This window comes from Phyllobates terribilis, unplaced genomic scaffold (assembly GCF_046119375.1).
Source record: "Phyllobates terribilis strain yellow unplaced genomic scaffold, ASM4611937v1 Scaffold_9__5_contigs__length_417890890, whole genome shotgun sequence".
NCBI lineage: Eukaryota > Metazoa > Chordata > Amphibia > Anura > Dendrobatidae > Phyllobates > Phyllobates terribilis.
The window spans coordinates 173,630,467-173,654,284 of NW_027362769.1; the positions used below are offsets into that span (position 1 = coordinate 173,630,467).

At 48.6% G+C, this 23,818-nt stretch overlaps 1 protein-coding gene across 2 annotated transcripts in view; it reads right to left on the reverse strand.

The window, feature by feature from the left end:
- Window positions 1-6,216: 6,216 nt before the first annotated feature.
- Window positions 6,217-23,818, reverse strand: part of WNT6 (Wnt family member 6) — a 137,515-nt gene continuing 119,913 nt past the window's right edge. The window contains exon 4 of one of the 2 annotated variants that reach the window (XM_073647388.1): window positions 6,217-13,209. In XM_073647388.1, coding sequence (XP_073503489.1) covers window positions 12,748-13,209 — 462 coding nt within the window. In that variant the 3' untranslated portion in view covers window positions 6,217-12,747. The remainder of the gene's footprint in view (window positions 13,210-23,818) is intronic. The other variant, XM_073647387.1, reaches the window with a different exon arrangement.

Sequence of the window (23,818 nt, forward strand, 5' to 3'; positions counted from 1 at the left end):
CGCCGTGCTGGCCGAAGGTTTAGATGATCACCGCTGCGGTCCCAAAGCTGTAGGCGGTTTGAATCATACTGTGTCACCCCGCCCTGCCAGTGCCACATGACGCTCCCATCTGGCCGCCGCGGCTGTATATTCACTAGTACGGGCGTGCAGTTTAAATGCTGTTGGTACCGCCCTGCCTGATGTCATGTGGCAGGGCGGTCCCAACATCATTTAAATTTCCCACCGGCGTTAGTGCATATACAGGGCTGCATGATGCAGCCAGCGTGTCTGTGAGTGGGTGGTTTGAACTTTGGGACCGCCCTGCCACATGACATCAAGCAGTGCGGTCCCAAAGTTCAAAGCAGCCACTCACAGACACGCTGCATCACGCAGCCACTCCCATCCGGCCAGCTGCAGATCCACCGGGGCGGGCAGTTTGAATGATGCTGAGACCACCCTGCCACATGACGTCAGGCAGGGCCCAGCATACACAGGGGTGCGGCATACAGGCAGACAGAGGCAGGGGGGCCCCCGCTCCCCCAGCAGCGGCGCACGTCCGCTACTTCTTCGGCCGGGCCAGTACTGCAGCAGTTAACTTCCCTGTGCTGGCCCGGCTGCGTCACAGCTAGGAGACACGGCCCTGTGAGCGGCCGTGTCTCCTAGCTGTGACGTTACGCAGTGCGCGTCTGGCCTGCACTGCTGCAGCCTGCATCGGAGAGGAGCAGGAGGACTGGAGCGGAGAGGAGCAGGAGTACTGGAGACGAGCCGGGGGATGGTGAGTGTGTGAGAGTGTATGAAAGTGAGTGAGTGTGTGTGTGTGTGTGATTGAATGAGTGTGTGTGTGTGTGTGTGTGTGTGTGTGAGCAGGCACACATAATTGTGTGATGTCTGTTTATATGTATTTTTGTGTTTCAAATGTGTTTATGCGTGTATGTATGTGTATGTCTGTATATGTTTGTGTGTGTGCGTGACTGCGTGCAGCCTCCCACTGTGTACAGATGGCGCCGTGCGGTCTCCTGCTGTCTCTGGGGGGGGCGCCGTGCGGCCTCCCACTGTGTATAGATGGCTATGTGCGGCCTCCCGCTGTGTATAGATGGCTATGTGCGGCCTCCTGCTGTGTATAGATGGCTATGTGCGGCCTCCTGCTGTGTATAGATGGCGCCGTGCGGCCTCCCACTGTGTATAGATGGGGCCGTGCGGCCTCCCGCTGTGTATAGATGGCGCCGTGCGGCCTCCCGCTGTGTATAGATGGCACCGTGCGGCCTCCCGCTGTGCATAGATGGCTACGTGCGGCCTCCCGCTGTGTATGGATGGCTAGGTGCAGCCCCCTGCTGTGTATAGATGGCACCGTGCGGCCCCCAGCTGTGTATAGATGGCACCGTGCGGCCCCCCGCTGTATCTAGATGGTACCGTGCGGCCCCCCGCTGTGTATAGATGGCGCCGTGCGGCCCCCCGCTGTGTATAGAAGGCGCCGTGCGACCTCCCGCTGTGTATAGATGGCACCGTGCGGCCCCCCGCTGTGTATAGATGGCACCGTGCGGCCCCCCGCTGTGTATAGATGGCACCGTGCGGCCCCCCGCTGTGTATAGATGGCACCGTGCGGCCTCCCGCTGTGTATAGATGGCACCGTGCGGCCCCCCGCTGTGTATAGATGGCACCGTGCGGCCTCCCGCTGTGTATAGATGGCACCGTGCGCCCCCCCGCTGTGTATAGATGGCACCGTGCGGCCTCCCGCTGTGTATAGATGGCACCGTGCGGCCCCCCGCTGTGTATAGATGGCACCGTGCGGCCTCCGGCTGTGTATAGATGGCACCGTGCGGCCTCCGGCTGTGTATAGATGGCACCGTGCGGCCTCCCTCTGTGTATAGATGGCACCATGCGGCCTCCCGCTGTGTATATATGGCACCGTTCGGCCTCCCGCTATGTGTATAGATAGCACCGTGCGGCCCCCCGCTGTGTATAGATGGCACCGTGAGGCCTCCCGCTGTGTATAGATGGCACCGTGCGGCCTCCCGCTGTGTATAGATGGCTACGTGCGGCCTCCCGCTGTGTATAGATGGCTATGTGTGCCTCCTGCTGTGTATAGATGGCTACGTGCGGCCTCCCGCTGTGTATAGATGGCTATGTGCGGCCTCCTGCTGTGTATAGATGGCTATGTGTGCCTCCTGCTGTGTATAGATGGCTACGTGTGCTCCATATTGAGTCATACAATTAGTGTAAGGCTATGTGCCCACGATGCAAAAATGCTCCGGATTTTTTTTGAGCGTTTCTGCATCTCCCTGGCAGAAAAAAACGCATGCGGATTGTACATGCGAATTGTACATGCGGATTGTACATGTGTTTTTCATGCCAGGGACATGCGGATGTGAAGCGTTCTTCACTTGCATTTCCACATGCGGGTTGACAAGCGATTTTAGCATCACTTGGAAAGTGCTTGACAACTTGGTCACACTATATAAATCCATGCAACCGGCATATATAGTGTGACCGTAAAAGAATGATAAAAAATAAAAAATATATACTTACCTTCTGATGGCCTGCCGACGTCAGCGGTCGCGTGACCCGTCACATGACTAAATGACATCACGGCAGGTCCTTTTCAGACCATCGTGAGCTGCCGGCAAGCCAGGACGCATCGGATAAAGACACCGGGGGCCATCAGAAGCTAAGTATAATATTTATTTTTTATTTTACTCTTTCTTTACAGGTTCTATGGTACCCAGGTCCGGAGGAGAGTCTCCTGTCCTCCACACCCGGGTACCATCCGCACATTGAAATGCATGGATTCTGCATGTACATATACAGTGATGCGGATTCCATGCATTCCAATGCAAGTCAATGGCGGCGAAAGCGCAGCGCTTCCGCAAAATAATTGGTAGTGCTGCGGATTTTTCCGCAATGATAATCCGCAGCAGAAATTTCCGCAGCATGTGCACAGCACATGCGGATTATCATTGGGGAACATGGCAGGCCTTCTACCAAGCGTTTTTTTATGTGTTTCTGCCGCTGCGGAAATGCCGCTGCGGAAACACTTAAAAAACGCATAGTGGGCACACAGCCTAAAAAAGTTATTATAATTAATATTGTGCCAAATTAATTTCACGTGAACTATCACATGATCTATCACAGGGGATCATGGGACATGTGATACATCAGGTGTGTGTGCGGGGGGGGGGGCGCGCCTTCTACACTGCCCGGGGCCCTTGCTACTCTTAATCCACCCCTGCAGGCAGGACTGACTGACGTTTTCACACAGGGAGGTCGTCAGCCAAAATTCACGTATTCTTGTTCCAACAGGAGCAGTAGGATAGATTTTGTTTTTGTGAGTCCTACTGAGGCTGTCAGCGCCCTGAGTGAGACGGTCGTCCCTTACTCTGACCACCTCGCCTTGTGCTTCTGTCTGGGGACCTCTAACCGCCCGGACATTGGTAGAGGGTTGTGGAAGCTTAATTCCAGTCTCCTAGGTGATGCCTATGTCCAGAGTCGTGTCCACTCCCTTATTCAGGTCCATCTAGACAGGGTTGATTTTTATGACAACATGGCCGACTGGTGGGAGGACGTCAAGGAGGATATCAGATCCCTCTTAAAGAGACTGTCAGTTAATAAAGGGAGGAACAAGTACAGCCAGTACCTAAAGCTGCGTAAAGAATTGGAGTCACTCTATTCGGCAGGCGGGGATGACAAAGTGAAGATCGACTGGCTGAAATCTGAGATAAGGCAGTATCAGTACCGCAGGTATACCTCCCTGGTTCTTGAACGGGATTATGGGTCCTTAGGGTCACCTGATCCCTTTGAGAATTGCAGGGAGAGGGTGGCCAATAAAATGGTCCCAGGTCTCACTGACTCCCAGGGTGTATTGCAGGATTCACGGGAGGGTATCCTGGGGGTCTTGAGATCTTATTATGCTGACTTGTTCCAGAGGAAAGTTTTGGATAAAGATAAGATGGCTCAATTCTTGGAGGCAACTCCAGTGCCTGATACTAACGATCTGGACTTTTCTTCTTTGACGGCAGAATTAACGGTGGAGGAAGTTAAGGCGGCCATTGATAAATTATATCTGAAGAAGGCACCAGGTCCAGATGGTATAACAGCAGAATTTTATAAGAAATTCAGAGACCTCCTCCCTCCAATCCTTGTGGATGTGTATAGGAATTGTCTAGAAAATCACCTGATGCCTCCATCCATGAGAGTGTCCCCGTTAATTCTGCTGTCTAAAGGTAAAGAGCCGAGTGACATCAAGAACTGGAGGCCGATTGCCCTCTTGAATGTTGACAGGAAGATTCTGGCAAAGATCCTGTTTTCTAGGTTAGTTTGTTTGTCCTCGGCACTGTTGGCAGGCTCTCAGTTTGGCACAGTAAAAGGGCGGAACATCTCTGGAGCAGTCATCTCGATACGGGAGATGTTTGAGAGATGTAAAGTTCTGCGGTGTGGGAGATATGTTGTCAGTCTGGACCAGGCTAAAGCCTTTGACAGGGTTGATCACGATTATCTGTGGGCCACTTTGTCAAAGTACGGTGTTCCGGGACAATTCGTGGATTGGCTGAAGACTTTGTATAGAGAGGCGCTGAGCTTTCCTCTGATTAATGGTTGGCAGGGTGACACTTTTGGAGTTGGGGCGGGGGTGAGACAGGGCTGCCCACTGAGTCCGCTCCTGTATGTTTTCACCATAGACCCGTTTCTGAGGTCACTGCAGGAGTGTGATTTTCAGGGGGTGCCGGTCCCCCACTGCCTGCCTCTGAATGTTGTCGCCTACACGGATGATGTGACGTTGGTGATCTCCAATCCTTGAGAGGTGCGGATGTTATCTGCGGCCATCAGAAGGTACTCAGAGGCCTCCGGGTCTCTGGTCAACCTTGAGAAGAGTCAAGCTCTGTGGATGTTAGCCACTGATCCCGGCTTTGATCTGCCACAGTTTGCTAAAGCTTCCACCCATATTAAGATCTTAGGGGTTAAATTTGGGAGGGATGATAATGCCAAGCTAATTTGGGAAGAGAAATTGGAAACCGGAAATGCAATGGTTCAGCGATGGAAGAACTGGAGGCTGACCTACAGAGAAAGGGTCTGATCCTGAGTTACATCCTGTATTATACTCCAGAGCTGCACTCACTATTCTGCTGGCGGAGCTGGAGCACTATAATAGGAGGTGCTCTATGCTGCCCCCCTCTGCCCATGCTTTGCTTTACATGTCACTTGTCTCATAGTTCTGTCCTTGCTGTGATTTGGCAGCTTTGCATTGAGTGCTGGCTGGCCTGCAGTTGGCAGCGCCGGCTCTATTGTGGGAGCTTCTCCTCTGGTAATTTAGCCGCTCACTATTATATTTATTAAAATGACAAGATGTTTCATTCTGGTAACCTGAAAACAGTGTCTGCAGCAGTCAGTCATGGACGGCTATCACCGCCTGTCTCCTTCACTGGCGTAGACCTTTATTTATTGGAGAAGCTGCCGCTGTATTTCCAGCATTTGGGCTTTTAGATTAATGACACCATCCAGGATATGAATTCTTGTCAATCAACTCAGGAGCCTTTGACTCCCGCCAGCGCTTTGTACTGGGGGCAGCGCAGCGGCGTAGACAGGTCTCGTACTCCCTCTGGTGGAGTAGAGTGGAGTGGCAGGCTGGGGATGGATTTTATAATTTAAGTGAGAAAAAAAATAATTTATAGTGTTCCCTTGTATTGCACAGAAAATGACCTTGGGGGGGGGGGGGTTAATACTTTGTGATTTTCTGGAACAGTATCACACATGATAAACTTAGAAATAGAAACTTTTCAGAATGTATCTGAAGTGGGATTAGAGACAGCAGCTCTGGGTGGTATCACACATGTAAGCTTAGATAGGCTGACCAATCAGACAGTATCACAAATGAGGGGCTCAGATACAAGAGTTCAGAAGACAATATAACATGATGTTCTTAGATACAGGCGGTCATTGGACGTATCACACAAGACAGTCTCATATAAACTTCTGTAAAAGGTATCATACATGTTGCCTTAGATACACTGACTCAGTCATACTACAGTTTTACACATGATAGTTTTAATACATCAGTTCAGCAGACTGTATCAGACATGTTAGGATTAGATGCAGCCTATAAGGATACAAAATCTCATATAGGCTTAGATACACTTGTTTAAAAGCCAGCCTTACACGTGATAGGCTTGGATTCACCACTTCAGCAGACAGTATCCGCAGCTTAGATACAGCAGATCATCAGACCGTATTACACCTTGGCTGTACGTGCACCAACTCAACTGACTGCTTTATACATGATAGGATTAGAAACATGGCTCAGCAGAATGTATCACACATTATCGGCTTAGATACAGCAGACAATATCACATATGATTAGATACACAGAAAGCAGACAGTATCACATCATGGGGTTAGATACACTGCTCAGGACACAGTATCATACATTATAGGATTAGATACACGGCTCAGCTGACAGTATCACACAGGATAGGATTAGATACACGGCTCAGCTGACAGTATCACACATGATAGGATTAGATGCACACCTCAGCAGACAGTATCACACAGGATAGGATTAGATACACAGCTCAGCAGACAGTATCACACAGGATAGGATTAGATACACAGCTCAGCAGAAAATATTACACATGACTGGATTAGATACACGGCTCAGCAGACAGTATCACACAGGATAGGATTAGATACACATCTCAGCAGACAGTATCACACAGGATAGGATTAGATACACAGCTCAGCAGATAGTATCACACATGATGGATTAGATACACAACTCAGCAGAAAGTATCACACATGACAGGATTAGATACACGGCTCAGCAGACAGTATCACACATGACAGGATTAGATACACAGCTCAGCAGACAGTATCACACATTACAGGATTAGATACACAGCTCAGCAGACAGTATCACACATGACAGGATTAGATACAGCAGTTCAGCAGACAGTATCACACAGGATAGGATTAGATACACGGCTCAGCAGACAGTATCACACAGTATAGGATTAGATACAGCTCAGCAGACAGTATCACACAGGATAGGATTAGATACACGGCTCAGCAGACAGTATCACACAGGATAGGAATTAGATACACGGCTCAGCAAACATTTTCACAGTTTTAATAGAAATCTGCCCATTTCCCCTGATGAAGCTGGCTCTCCCAGCGAAACATGTTGGGGGCAGAGCTGCCATTGTAATAGTCAGGGTCCAGGACTTTCCTAATAATGATTAGATGGTGTATGGTATTTACAAAGCTGCTGTTATCATCTACCAATGTGAATGGTTGTACAGTACAACTACTCATTTATGTCAGAAGGAGACATAAGTCCTCGTCACTGTTACTTTTATCTTTTTCAGACCTTCAAATAAAGGTTACGTTTTATATGATAATTCATATAGTGTTGAAGAAAATTGGGTTCTAGTTTGCCAAAAGGCAGAACAGTGATTTACATGATAGGATCAGAATCTCTTGATGGCTGAACTTCATGCAGTAATCACGAGGTCGCATTGAAATCCACCAAGAAGAGCCATTATATTGACGGGTGTGATCTGTATGACCACAAGGTGTTCTTTTTTTTTTTAGTCTTGCGTCATTGTAGCACTGTATGGTGAAACAGTACTATTTCTTTAAAAAAGCCATTTATGTGACGTGACCGGTGTCTGGATTATCAGACGATCATTAATTATTACGATTATTAATTTCCAGAAATGTTATTATGTTGTATCAAAATAATTGCATGGCAGTACTTTGATACTTTTATTTGGATACTGTGTACTATTTGGCTCTAAATGGTGGCATTTCTATAATGTCGGTAATGTGCGGCAGTTACTGCACTGCTTTATTGGGCTGTTCTTTCAGTACATTACGCCAGTGTTATTTGGACATCGCATGGCGGTATTAATTGAGAATTGTATACTATTATTAAAGTTTAGCACTAAAGCATTCACACTTTATATTGAATGAAGGGTGGCTTCTCAATAATATCTATGATCAGTATTGAGACTATTTTATTCCCTCTTGCTATTGTGTCACAGTCTTAGCAATTTTATTAAAAGGACATGTTGTATAGGTATGTAACAATATGAATAACACTGCTGATAGCTTTTACTAATTATCAAGTGATTATAGTAGCCTGACATTGGGGATTATTTTCCCTTCGTTAGTGTGTACGTGCTCCTCCCATGTAGAGGTCATTACCCTGTCTGCTTTAATTGTTGTTGTTTTTTTAATAATATTCAATAAAAATACACCTTTTTTAACATTTATTTATCTGGAATCTCTTCTTATTCAGACTGCCTAAGTGATGCAGATCTGGTCTTTTGGCTATCTAGTTATTGTTGAACTTTCCAGTGATGGATTGTTATAGGACATATGGTAATTTAATTTATTATTAAAGTCATACAGTATTTGAAGGCATTTTTGAGGACTATGGAAATATTATGAACGCTATCACAGTATTGCTTGAGCACAGGGTGATGATACACAGCATGGCAGTATTATTTTGCTCCTGTATGAGCAGATTCATGGAGTCTATTCTATGCCACTCAAAGTTTAACTTACTTTTGCTTCGATGAACCCGTATTCTCTTCTTGCTGCACAAGGAATTGTGGAAGGCATTGCCCTGTCCTGTCCGCAGGTGTCCCGGGTAAAGGTTTAATTCTCATCTTTTCTTACATACAGAAAAATTGTAGCCAATCAGATTGTAAAGATAAAAGTTAGAATCTGATTGGTGACTATAGGACACTTCTGCACTTTTGCACCAGTTTTACTTTACTAGGTGTGTATGCCACTGATACCCTATTCATTGACTGCCAGCAATTCCCCAATATTACTGCATCTGCCACAGACATGTCCATACATTGCCATCCACAGATGTCTCCTCTCAATGTGTCCCATGCAAAGCTATCATAGCTATTACTATAGTTACTATGGACATTTGCCTGACTTTTCCTTTGTTTTTGCCTTTGCATTCATTTTTTGTAAACTGTGACAGTAAATCTCCAGTCATCACATTCCGGTATATCGACGACATCCTCATCGAAACCCATGATCATTGTGCTTTATCCATTATTGGTAAATATTTATTATTGCTTATTTTACTTATCTCCCACAATGTATCACTTCAGAGCATCATGTGTAAATATTTACCATCCTGCGTGGAAATTAACAGTCCCATGACTGTGAGCGCCTGTGAACGGCCTCCTGATAATTCTGCATTCAAAATCTCATCGTTTCAATCTACGTAAAAAGCCGAGTAAATTTGCAACTAGTTTACACAGATTTTTAGATGTCACTTCCCCCAATCACATCCGAAGCTGCTTTATATTTCTGTTGCATGCTTTCAATGTATCTCTTATAATGCATTGTTCTCTGGTAACAGGGAATCAGACAAATTCTGAACGCAGCTTTAGCTGTGAATAGAGAAGTTTACATCATTTAGTAAAATGAATCATAGAGAAGCAAAATATTTGTACTTTGTTGGTTTTCTATATGTTTTTTCATGATCTCATCCAGTTGTGCGAAGAACATCTTAAATAACTTTATTACTAAAAATACAAGATTATAGTACACACATGTCCTCATAGCAATGATGTAAGAATCTGTACAATGACCAGAAATGGAGATTATTACACGTAACGCAGACAATAAATCACGCCCGTTCCTCCACTTCTGCTACTTTCCATTATATTTTGCATTCCAATTTCTAATTATTTTCACTATTTCTCCTTGCTGTAACTGAATAGAAATATTACTGCTTATATCTTACATCTGGATTTGACAACATTTAGTGATGAGCAGTTCAGCAAAATTTACCAATGCTCACATTTGTTCTGGAAATTTGATTTTGCAATGATAATCGAATGTTCCTTATTAGTCACACGAAAAAACTTAAAAGATTAAAAGAATATAATCATAGTATGTATACTCACCTCTCCGCTCAGCTGTTTCACCACTGCCTGGTCCTCTGCTGGCTTCCTCCTGCTCAGGTCTCTTCTGATCTCCTTTCACTCTGTCCCATCACTTTCTGCACCAAGTGGCCGGGCCTTAGGTGGCGCATGGTGTCACATCCTGACTTCATGACGTAACAAAGTGCGTCACTCGAGACCCACTCAGCGCAGGAAGTATCAGTGGAGATTGAAGGGAGACACAGACATAGAAAAGGACGTTGATTGCCATGAAGACTAGAAGAGACCACTGTTGGAGGAAGCCAATGGAGCTGCGGTGGCGAGACAGGTGAGTGGCGAGACAGGTGAGTGGCAAGACAGGCGAGCTGTGAGACAGGTGAGTGGCGAGACAGGTGAGTGGCAAGACAGGTGAGCTGTGAGACAGGTGAGTGGCGAGACAGGTGAGTGGCAAGACAGGTGAGCTGTGAGACAGGTGAGTGGCGAGACAGGTGAGTGGCAAGACAAGTGAGTGGTGAGACAGGTGAGCGGTGAGACAGGTGAGTGGCAAGACAAGTGAGTGGTGAGACAGGTGAGCGGTGAGACAGGTGAGCTGTGAGACAGGTGAGCGGCGAGAAAGGTGAGCGGCGAGACAGGTGAGCGGCGAGACAGGTGAGTGGCAAGACAAGTGAGCGGTGAGACAGGTGAGCGGTGAGACAGGTGAGCTGTGAGACAGGTGAGCGGCGAGAAAGGTGAGCGGCGAGACAGGTGAGCGGCGAGACAGGTGAGCGGCGAGAAAGGTGAGCGGCGAGACAGGTGAGCGGTGAGACAGGTGAGCAGCCCGGTGAGTTTTCTCTTCCATTATCTTCTTATCCATCTGAAACCAATTCGCCCATCTCTACCACCTTTATATCCAGCATACGGCATCCTCTGTGAGCTAAATCCATCCAATGAGATTCTTGTTACAATGTATCAGTGCAGGTAAAATATATGACTGTATCCTCTCCTTTTGGTTGTTTAGGTCACAGTGCGTTGGATAAAGTTGCAACAAACTGTAAAAATATTATATCTTTCCTCCCGCTGACATTAGTTTCCGTTCTGTTTGGTTTTGTAGTCTTTTGATGGACAGCACAGACTAGTAGATTTGTCATATCCATCAATGCACAGGTAAATGAAAGAAGGAATGAAGCCATGATGCCAGTGTGACCAGAGCCTAAGGCCTCAATGTGTTTTCAAATCCTGGATTTATAAGAAGATAACATTTTTCAATTTTTGTATTCACTGACAGTAAGCAGAGATCTTTGAAAATGGCAATAAATTGATAGAGGATATTAGGAAGTTGCATAATTTTTCATTATTCATTGATCTAACTTTACCGAAAACATCACCATTGTTGCAAACGCAGCTCGTGCTGTGCAACGAGAGAGGATTTCAGAATTTTTATTTTTACAGTCAAAACGTAATCAGATCTGAAGATGAGAGACGTCAGTAAAAGCAGCGACTTTTCTCTGAGCCCAACCTGGAGAATAAGTGCTGAGTATATAGAAAAGGGGCTGTGAGGTTACAATGTATAAAGATGTCGGCTCAGTGCGGCGGATGACGAGGGGACCCGCATGCAGCGCAGCAGTTTACATTACTCAATGGGAAAAGCGACTGGGACTCAGATCATCCATTCAAAAAAGAATCACAGGAACGACCTCTGCTCCTGGGTCTGTTCTGTAAGAGCAGATCTGCAAGATGTCCATGTATGACCTACTCGACCCTACACGGGAAGTGTCTGGCTGGCCATGGCTTCCCTCAGCAAAATCGTGCCTTGGCATCTCCAACATTAAAGGGATAGCCTCTAGTAAAACAATCCCTTTAATATTAATACTTTGAGGCCCTTCTGGAACTTCTAAAGATCAGAATTCCCATGGACCCCCCAACGTGGAGGAGATGGATACATCTGATAATCAGGACTCTTGAGATCGCACCAGCATGGAGGTGCTATGTACAGTACATCTGATGAATGGGAAACTTGTCCAAAAGTAGGACCCTCCAGCAAAGAGGACCAAGGATATCTGATGATCAGGAGTTCTGTGGATCCGAATTGTGGAAGAACTATTCACAGCTAAGATTAGGACTCACATGGAGGAACTGGGTACATCAGATGATCAGGACTCCTGTGGGTTCAATACATCAAGGATTAGGACATATATTGACCCCCATCATGGAGGCGTTAGGTTCATCTGCTGATCAGGACTCCTGTGGACCTCCACTGTAGAGGAGATCAATAGACCCCCATCATGGAGGTGCTCTGTGCATTTGATGATCAGGACTTGTGCGGACCCTCCCCCATGGAGGAGTTAGGTACATCTGCTGATTAGGACTCTGGTGAACCTCTGCCCTACCAAACATTAGCCATATAACATGTCATTTGTTTGGTGCCCATATTGAGGTCACCAGTCATCCAAGATGTAGCGTCAGAGGCAGAAGGGGTCCGGACTAGGTACACCAAATATTATGGTATCTGTATAGGGTCCATCTCCCAATGACCGACTCTAGGATGAATTCTGTAGGATTATGTGACCAACTTGCTCTGCGATTAGTGGTAATACCATAATTATGCTCCTGTAAATGTTTACATACATACATATATATATATATATTATCTATAAAATGATACTGCTTTTTTGCCCCCTACTCAGTCATTTTTTGAGGACGCACCCTTGAAACGTATCCACATTCATCCGCTGAGGGGCAGATATGTGACCATTGCAGTCTCAGAGCTGACAATTTTTCCCGGCTCTGTTCTTAGAGGGGGTGTCTATGCTGAGTCCTAGGTCGACGTCCAGGTGCCTCCGTGTGAGGACAGCAGGGCAGATTCGGGGCTCCCTTCTCTTTCCGGTCCGTCTCAGAGGCACATACTGAGCTCTTTTTTCACAGTGCATTTATTGCAGTTTACGACGCAGCACCAGTGGAAGCGGCACAGGCAGCTCTCCTCCACCACCACAGTCTCCTCCCGATACCCCCTGCCGCAGCAGAGCAGATCGCAACCCCCAACGTCCAGAGCGGTGCTGTTACAAACACGACCCCGTGTCCCCGGGGAACCGGTTTTTCGGTTGGCTTGACAGAAATCGGGCGAGTCAGCAGAGTAAATCAAGTCTTGTTTGTCGGGGGGTTTGATGTTGTGTCCGACCGGTATAATTGTTTTGCCGTCGTTCCCTCCCATAACCTTAAAGGCTCCATTGAATCTCTCAAGTAGCCGATCCCCCACTTCTCTGAAGTGCGGCATCTTCTTCCAGCAGGTGCGCAGGGTGCAGGAACCGGAGAGACCGTGGCATTTACACTCCGTCCTCATGTAATTCTTCACCGCCTGCAGCAAAAGCAAAGGAAAGACAGAAATGAGCAACAAAAATAATATACAGATAAATATTACACAAAACTGTCCCGAATGACAATATTTATCAGGAGGTAAAATGCCCGAACCCAAGAAAAGGATTTGTCATACAGGAATGTAGAGAGCATGGTGGTACAATGACGTTTCCCAAAAAGAAAATCATATTTCTGGGAGATTTTAGCTTTAAAGCCTGCAGAATGATGAATGCAGCTCTGGAGTACAGTACAGACCAAAAGTTTGGACACACCTTCTCATTTAAAGATTTTTCTGTATTTTCATGACTATGAAAATTGTACATTCACACTGAAGGCATCAAAACTATGAATTACCACATGTGGAATTATATACTTAACAAAAAAGTGTGAAACAACTGAGAATATGTCTTATATTCTAGGTTCTTCAAAGTAGCCACCTTTTGCTTTGATGACTGCTTTGCACACTCTTGGCATTCTCTTGATGTACACAGTGACTGCACCAGCAGAATAGTGAGTGCAGCTCTGGAGTATAATACAGGATGTAACTCAGGATCAGTAATGTAATGTATGTACACAGTGACTGCACCAGCAGAATAGTGAGTGCAGCTCTGGGGTATAATACAGGAGGTAACTCAGGATCAGTAATGTAACATATGTACACAGTGACTGCACCAGCAGAATAGTGAGTGCAGCTCTGGAGTATAATACAGGATGTAACTCAGGATCAGTAATGTAATGTATGTACACACTGACCGCACCAGCAGAATAGTGAGTGCAGCTCTGGGGTATAATACAGGAGGTAACTCAGGATCAGTAATGTAACGTATGTACACAGTGACTGCACCAGCAGAATAGTGAGTGCAGCTCTGGAGTATAATACAGGATGTAACTCAGGATCAGTAATGTAATGTATGTACACAGTGACTGCACCAGCAGAATAGTGAGTGCAGCTCTTGATATTTTTATCATCTGCACGCTTTTACAAGTCCTCAGAGGTTTTGGCTACATCACCAGTCCTTGAGGCTGCCTCATGTGTTTATTTTTTTTTGTGCCCCTCAATCAGTGTTACCCAGCGGTCTTGAGCACAACAGGGGACTTTTTGACCTGATTACTTCAGAGCAGAAACCTAACCCCCTCACTTCCTACCTGGCTCCATTTCCCGGCATACTTTACTGCCATGAGATGAAGATTTCTATCCTGGAAAGCTGAATCACTGCACTATATATAATATCAGTCAAACAAGTCGAAACAATTCTCAACCTACAATTATCCTGACATATAAATACTCTGCCTAAAAAAGCAACGGCCCCAAGGGGTTCGGGTACCGTGCCAAGTGCCGTTACTCAAACTCTATCTAGACAAAATAGTGTCAGGTCTGCGGGGTAATGATGGTTTATACGGCACGATAAGATGTCTACACGCATGATGGATAGATAATAGATAGAATGGAGAGATAGATGATAGATAGATAGATAATATATAAGAGATAGAATGGAGGGATAGATGATAGATAGATACTAGATAGATAGATAATAGATGATAGATAGATAGATAAGAGATAGAATGGAGAGATAGATAATAGATAGATAATGGATCAACGCTGCGGAATAGCTGCAGTGCACAAGAAATAGGCTGAACTGGATGGACGCTTGTCTTTTTTCGGCCTTATAAACTATGTAACTATGTAACTATGTAACTATGTAACTAGATAGATACTAGATAGATAGATAATAGATAGATAGATAGAATGGAGAGATAGACAATAGATAGATAATAGATAATAGATACTAGATAGATAGATACTAGATAGATAGATAGATGATAGATAGATAGATAATAGATAGATGATAGATAGATAATAGATAGATAATAGAAAGACGATAGATAATAGAAGAGAGATAGATAGATAATAGGTAGATGATAGATAATAGATAGATAATAGATAGATAATAGATGAACATTATATAGCATCATGCAGCATTATGATTATGGGTGGTCCGACCTCGGGGGGGTAGGGGAGTCATTTCTTCGCTGCACAGTGGCGATGTGAATTACTGCGACGCTTATTGCTGATAGACCCTGTTAACATGTAACATCTGGAGGTGATATATCTTATCTTTCTCAAATAGAAAGTGTGGAAACTTCTAATAGACCATATATCACCAGCGACTTATGAGGTTTCTGACTTCAGCATTCAATACATTAAGGATTCCTGCCACCACGGATGATGGGGGTTATCATTTTCCATCATGTAAATGTCCTTTAAAACCAATAAACAATAGGGAAATACGGTGTTATTTTAGGAATTAGTAGCAGAAGCCACATGTTGGAACGGTTGTGTTGTGGAATAGCAAAGTGCTGACGGTGGGATATTACAGCAATCTGTCAGCAGTTAGACAGCTCCGCGCTGACAGCAAGTGGAGACAGCACTTCATGTGATTAGTGGATATCAGGTCTGCAGGGAGATACTGCGCAAATGGGGGGATAGGAAAACTGCAGAGGAACATGGAGTCAGGTGCAAAAGTGTCACATCTGGGGGCAAACTCTACCGGAAAACCATAGCCGGTGACAGAAAATATCTATTCAAGTATCCTTGCCCCTGCTGGCCATACACGGTACTGCAACTCCCCTGATTCCCTTACTGGCCATAAGGAGTACTACAAGTCCCGGACCTCAAATTCATCTCCTTACACTGGTCAACTAGGTAATAAGAAATCTCTACTGGAGTTTCCTAGACCCCATCGATCAGACCGAGGCTTGCAAGTCCCTTGCATCTACTAGCCAAACATCTATTGTAATTCCCTACACCCCTTCTGGCCAGAAGTGGTACTTCAACTTTCCTAGTTCCCTACTGGCCATAATGGGAAGCGACAAACTCTGCAGAAAACAAATTCAGAAGAGTCTGAAATATCCAAATATGTTAATACTAGATGGTGGCCCTATTCTAACGCATCGGGTATTCTAGAATATGTATGCGGCCGACCGGGAGCAATCAGCAGAGCGGTGTTTAAATTTGGCGCCAAAATCGCTGATTGGTCGAGGCCGGCAACCGCGACCAATTAGCAAAGCGGTGTTAAAATTTGGCGCCTATATCGCAGATTGGTCATGGCCGGCGGTCACGACTAATCAGCAGAGCGGGGTTTAAATTTGGCGCCAATAATGCTGATTGGTTGCAGCCGGCGGTCGCGACCAATCAGCAGAGCGTTATTTAAATTTGGCGCCAATAATGGTGATTGGTCACGGCTGCGACTAATCATCACAGCGGTGTTTAAATTTGTTGGCAATAATGCTGGTTATTCGTGACCGGTAACCGCGACCAATGAGCAGAGCGGTGTTTAAATATGGCGCCAATATCGCTGATTGGTCGCGGCCGGCCACCACGACCAATCAGCGAAGCGGTGTTTAAATTTGGCGCCAATATCGCTGATTGGTCACGGCCGGTGGTTGCGACTAATCAGCAGAGCGAGGTTTAAATTTAGCGCCAATAATGCTGATGGGTCGCGGCCGGCGACCGCAACCAATCAGCAGAGCGGTGTTTAAATTTGGCGCCAATATTGCTGATTGGTCGCGGCTGCCGTCCGCGACCAATCAGCAGAGCGTTGTTTAAATTTGGCGCCAATCTCGCTGATTGGTAGCGGTCGCCGGCGGCCGCGACCAATCAGCAGAGCGCTGTTTAAGTTTGGCGCCAATCTCGCTGATTGGTCGCTGCTGGCGGCTGGCGGCCGCGACCAATCAGCACAGCGGTGTTTACATTTGGCGCCAATCTCGCTTATTGGTCGCGGTCGGCCGGCGGCCGCGACCAATGAGCAGAGCGGCGTTTAAATTTGCAGCCTATATCGCTGATTGGTCGCGGTCGCCGGCCGCGACCAATCAGCAGAGCGGCGTTTAAATTTGCCGCCGATATCGCTGATTGGTCGCGGCCAGCCACCGCAACCAATCAGCAGAGCGGCGTTTAAATTTGCCGCCCATCTCGCTGATTGGTCGCGGTAGCCGGCCGCTACCAATCAGCAGAGCGTTGTTTAAATTTGGCGCCAATCTCGCTGATTGGTCGCGGCTGCCGTCCGCGACCAATCAGCAGAGCGTTGTTTAAATTTGGCGCCAATCTCGCTGATTGGTCGCGTCTGGCGTCCGCGACCAATCAGCAGAGCGTTGTTTAAATTTGGCGCCAATCTCGCTGATTGGTCGCTGCTGGTGGCTGGCAGCGGCGACAAATCAGCAGAGCGGTGTTTACATTTGGCGCCAATCTCGCTGATTGGTCGCGGTCGGCCGGCGGCCGCGACCAATGAGCAAAGCGGCGTTTAAATTTGCAGCCCTATATCGCTGATTGGTAGCGGCCGGCCACCGCGACCAATCAGCAGAGCAGCGTTTAAATTTGCCGCCCATCTCGCTGATTGGTCGCGGCCGGCCACCGCGACCAATCAGCGTCGAATTAATGTGAGCCCGGGAGCGGCGCTGCTTGTGCGGCTCCGTATTAGTGAGGACCGGGGAGCGGCGCTGCCTGTGCGGCTCCTTCTGTTGCGAGAAGCCGGGAGATCAGCGGCTGCTCGCAGCAGAAGCATCCCGACCGGCGGCGCCGCCGCTCCCTGGTCCTCCGTTCACACTTGCTGTCGGGAGATCAGCAGGCCAAGTCGCTGATCTTCCGACGTTAGCCGCATGGAGGTCAGCGGCGCTGGTCGGGGTAGTTGTGCTGCTAGCGCCGCTCATCTCCCCGCTGCATCGCCGCTGACCTCCGTCCGCCACATGAGCCGCTAACGGACGCCATCTTTTTTCAGAAATCCCGCGGCGCCGATTGGCCGCTGCCAGACCAATGAGTGACGCGGGATTTCCAGGACAGACAGACAGACAGACAGACAGACTGGATAAGACAATTATATAGTAGACTAGATGGTGGCCCGATTCTAATGCATCGGGTATTCTAGAATAGGTATGCGGCCGACCGGGTGCAATCAGCAAAGCGGTATTTAAATTTGGCGCCAAAATCGCTGATTGGTCAAGGCCAGCAACCGCGACCAATTAGCAAAGCGGTGTTAAAATTTGGCGCCTATATCGCAGATTGGTCACGGCCGGCGGTCGCGACTAATCAGCAGAGAGGGGTTTAAATTTGGCGCCAATAATGCTGGTTATTCGTGACCGGTAACCTCGACCAATGAGCAGAGCGGTGTTTAAATATGGCGCCAATATCGCTGATTGGTCACGGCCGGTGGTTGCAACTAATCAGCAGAGCGAGGTTTAAATTTGGCGCCAATACTGCTGATTGGTCGCGGCCGGCCACCACGACCAATCAGCGAAGCAGTGTTTAAATTTGGCGCCAATATCGCTGATTGGTCAGGGCCGGTGGTTGCGACTAATCAGCAGAGCGAGGTTTAAATTTGGCGCCAATACTGCTGATTGGTCACGGCCGGCGACCGCGACCAATCAGCAGAGCGGTGTTTAAATTTGGCGCCAATACTGCTGATTGCTCGCGGTCGCCTGCCGCAACCAATCAGCAGAGCGTTGCTTAAATTTGTCACCAAAATTGCTGATTGGTCGCGGCCGGCCACCGCGACCAATCAGCAGAGCGTTGTTTAAATTTGGCACCAAAATCGCTGATTGGTCGCGGCCGGCGATCGCGACCAATCAGCAGAGCGGGGTTTAAATTTGTCGCCAATACTGCTCATTGGTCGCGGCCGGCGACCGCAACCAATCAACAGAGCGTTTGTTTAAATTTGGCGCCAATCCCACTGATTAGTCGCGGATGGCAGATGCGACCAATCAGCAGAGCATTGTTTAAATTGGGCACCAATCTCGCTGATTGGTCGCTGACGCCAGACGCGACCAATCAGCAGAGCGTTGTTTAAATTTGGCGCCAATCTCGATGATTGGCAGCGGCTGGCGTCCGCGACCAATCAGCAGAGCGGTGTTTAAATTTAGCGCCAATCTCGCTGATTGGTCGTGGCCGGCCACCGCGACCAATCAGCACAGCGGCGTTTAAATTTGCCGCCCATCTCGCTGATTGGTCGTGGCCGGCCACCGCGACCAATCAGCGTCGTATTAGTGTGGGCCCGGGAGCGGCGCTGCTTGTGCGGCTCCGTATTAGTGAGGACCGGGGAGCGGCGCTGCCTGTGCGGCTCCTTCTGCTGCGAGAAGCCGGGAGATGAGCGGCTGCTCGCAGCAGAAGCATCCCGACCGGCGGCGCCGCTCCCCGGTCCTCCGTTCACACTTGCTGTCGGGAGATCAGCGGGCCAAGCCGCTGATCTTCTGACGTTAGCCGCATGGAGGTCAGCGGCGCCGGTCGGGGTAGTTGTGCTGCTAGCGCCGCTCATCTCCCTGCTGCATCGCCGCTGACCTCCGTCCGCCAGATGAGCCGCTAACGGCCGCCATCTTTTTTCAGAAATCCCGCGGCGCTGATTGGCCGCTGCCGGACCAATGAGCGACGCGGGATTTCCTGGACAGACAGACAGACAGACAGACAGACGGGATAAGACAATTATATATATAGATGTATTCACATTAATATTGGTGATATAGAGATTAATTTTGAGCAACTTGGGTCTCTTTATGTTGCGCCCATTTTTTTACTCTTCCTTTTTCTACTCACTGTTCAAAACCGTAGAGCTGGGAGCTAAAAACGTTTAAACCACTAAAATAATGTAGATGGAATGAGGCATATATGAAACTTTTTGGATTTCTGTCACATTTATTTTTTTCTAAATCTCCCCCAATATTTATTACTTCTTAGAATATAAAAAAATAGAATTAACTAAACATTTTAAAGAACCTTCACCCTGGAAATAAGGTGTAAAAAAACGAGAGTCCTGCTGCAAATCAACTAAAGAATATCATACTATTAAAGTTTAAAAGCTGAAATCTCCCAGCATCCCCTGCTGGTGCAGCATCTGTACAGAGCTTGTTCTATAGTATTAATATTATTTATATTTAATGCACAATTATGGGAAGAGGGTATACATACATATAATACATATACAGTTGTGCTCAAAAGTTTACACACCCCGGCAGAATTTTTCCTTTCTTGTTTCAGAGAATATGAATGATAACAAAACAACTTTGTCTCCCCTCATGGTTATTGGTTGGGTGAAGCCATTTATTGTCAAACTACTGTGTTTTCTCTTTTTAAATCTTAATGACTGTAAATTATACAAGTACAGTAACACACTAGAAGCAACAGACTGGTGCAGAGGAGGAAAGGACTCTGCCCTCACAGGCTTACAACCTGCATGCTACTGGGGAAAGAGACAGTAGGCATGTACTAGTTATACCAGGCATAATACCATTGTAGCTAAGATTTTGGCTGATTGTCTAGAATCAAACTTGCTGACTGTTTCCAATGACTACCAGAGCATACTGTAACTCAGGATCAGTAATATAATGTATGTACACAGTGACTGCACCAGCAGAATAGTGAGTGCAGCTCTGGAGTATAATACAGGATGTAGCTCAGGATCAGTAATGTAATGTATGTACACAGTGACTGCACCAGCAGAATAGTGAGTGCAGCTCTGGAGTATAATACAGGATGTAACTCAGGATCAGTAATGTAATGTATGTACACAGTGACTGCACCAGCAGAATAGTGAGTGCAGCTCTGGAGTATAATACAGGATTTAATCAGGATCAGTAATGTAATGTATGTACACAGTGACTGCACCAGCAGAATAGTGAGTGCAGCTCTGGGGTATAATACAGGATGTAACTCAGGATCAGTAATGTAATGTATGTACACAGTGACTGCACCAGCAGAATAGTGAGTGCAGCTCTGGAGTATAATACAGGATGTAACTCAGGATCAGTAATGTAATGTATGTACACAGTGACTGCACCAGCAGAATAGTGAGTGAGTGCAGCTCTGGAGTATAATACAGGATTTAATCAGGATCAGTAATGTAATCTATGTACACAGTGACTGCACCAGCAGAATAGTGAGTGCAGCTCTGGAGTATAATACAGGATATAACACAGAATCAGTAATGTAATGTATGTACACAGTGACTGCACCAGCAGAATAGTGAGTGCAGTGTAGCACCCCGAGGACTCGGCTGCTACAGGGGTATTGCACCTCAGACCAGAGGTGTGGTATTCCACTCCCGGGTAAGGATGGAGTGTGGAACTGGGCTCAGATAGCTGCATACACCACACTCACCCCATTTCCGGGGGACAGATCAACGGTACTCCCACCAGATAGATGTGCAGGTACGACAGCTTCTGTCCCTGGCTGGAGTGGGGAGGGGGGAGGAACATCCTAGTGGTGTAGGAGCAGAGAGGGGAGGGACTCTGGGCAGAGGTAGGAGCCCATTGGTTGCTCGTCACCTGGGCTCGGGTGTCAGCAGGGAGTATATAAGGTGGGCACCATCTTAGGACAGGGTCTGTTCTGTGCAAAGAGGAGCTCAGCCAGAGAGGGCTGACAGGGAGCTGTGGCTCAGTCTGGGCCCAGCTCCAGAGCCAGGCCTGGAGTGGAGGCCTGAAGCTGAGAGAGGGAGAGAGAGAGAAGTCAGAGGAAGTAGGAACAGAAACACCAGGAAAGGCCCAGAGACGCAAGAGAGAGGGAACCCTGAGATCCCACGAAATAACGGGTGAAGGGTTGGCAGAACAGGGTGCCGGATCCCAAACTGGTGAAGGCCAATTATCCTTAGCCAGGAACCGGAGGTCGTGGACAAATTTTGGCGCGACCCCTCGCCATATCTACCAGGAAGGCATACCATATAGGGTCAGGGAAACCGGAAAAGGTTTCACCACCAGAAGGCCCGAGGGAGCTGGACAAAGGTGGATCCCTGGTGGGGACGGCCAGTAGAAAGGAAGAGAGGGGAGCTCAGGACCACGCTCTGGAACTGCCTGGGAGTTGGCCGAGTCCCGCACCTGGTGGACGCAGCACGGCTCGGGTGGTCCTAGCTGTACACAAGGGACCTGATAAAGAACTGTGAGTAAAGCTGTGAAAACTGCAATTGCACGTCTCTGAGCTTCCTTGTCACACCACCACTACCACCATCATCTTTTCCTGCTTCATCAGCTGCCCTGAGGCTATACCCCTCCCGTTGGGGGTTATACCATCCACGCTGCACATCCGTACCACCGGCCTCAGCGGACTGCCCTGCAGCGGCGGCTTCATAGCCGCATTCAACGGGTGGCGTAGTCGGACACTAATACCATTATATCAATAACGCCACTTAGTTTGACCACCCTGGGCACGGACCGGGTCACCGCCACACGAAGACTACTACCCCCATCGGATCCGGCTCCGGGTATTCCCCGCGCGCACGCGCGCCGCACCCCAAACATGGCCCAGGGGGCGCGTCAACTTTGGCGTAGTCGGCAGGATTACGTGCCCGCAACCACCGGGTACTGCGTGCCTGAAGAAAAGTTCACATTTACCGCAAAAAGGAGTCTCCCGCCAATTCCAGAGGGTTCCCGCCATCGGACGCCATCTGGGGTCGTTTCCCGCCGTTTGCCCGCCATCTGCAGTCTTTGCCCGCCATCTGCGAAGTTTCCCGCCATCGGGAGACGATTCCCGCCATCTGAGACGATTTCCCGCCCTGGCAGAGCGAACGCCATTATGGGCGTGCCAGAGGGTGGCAAGAGACCACCTCCCATCGTGGGCGCGGTCCCAGAAGGGCGCCAAAAGCGGAGACCGCCCCCACCAGCCGAGACTACCACCATGGAAATGTCCATCAAAGTGGGGGGTCTGCCCCTGAAACTGACTGTCACTAAGTTGCCCCGGGACCACTCCCAAGGGGGGCGGATAGAGAACAAAACGGAGAAGATGGGTGCAGCCTGGAGAAGTCTGGACAGATCGCACCCGGGGATGGAGGAAGAGACAAGCAGTACCGACCCCGTGGTCCAGGGCCTGCTGCAGGCCGCCACCCCAGAAGGCCTGGTGGAGATCCTGGCACAGCTCCCCAGAGATCGGGAGCGTGCACAGACCGCGCTGGAGGCCTTGGCCCGGAAGATGGCCCGAGTACAGCAGGAAGCACTGGCCGAATGGGGGAGGGAGATGGCCCAGCAGGCTGGAACCCGCCAGCAGAGGACGCCACCCGCAACGTGGAGCATGTCTGCCCCTGAGGATGGTGCAGGAGGGACGAAGGCCGGAGACGACGCCGCGGAGGGAGCCGCAGGGATGGAAGCAGGTAATGGGGACGTCACCACCCCGAGCCCAGGAGCCAAAAACCTGCCCCAGCTCCCCGTCGCAGAGCCCGAAGTCCCACTCACCGCGCCCGTTGCCGCACCGCCACTGCTCCCAACTAGGCCTCAAGCGGCCGGAGCCGCGGACACGCCCCCTTCCGCACCACGCCCCCTGACCCGGAGCGCGGCAAAACAGGAGGTGCCCCCGGCCTGGTCGCAAGGCCGAGTGCCTCCGGGCGCCGCGGTCTCCACGGCGTCCTCTACCTCCACAGTGCCATCGGCCTGGTCGCAAGGCCGAGTACCTCCAGGCGCTGCCGCCCCTACGGCGCCCTCAACCTCCACAGTGCCACCCCTGGGCGCAGATCTGTTTGCACAGCATACCAGCCCGGACGGGCTGCCCTTCGTGTGGCCACCGGAGTACGTCAACCCCCGACTCCGGAAGGAACGGCCCCTGTGCGAGCCTCTGATCCCGGCTCCGGCGCCCGTCAAAATTGTCCCGC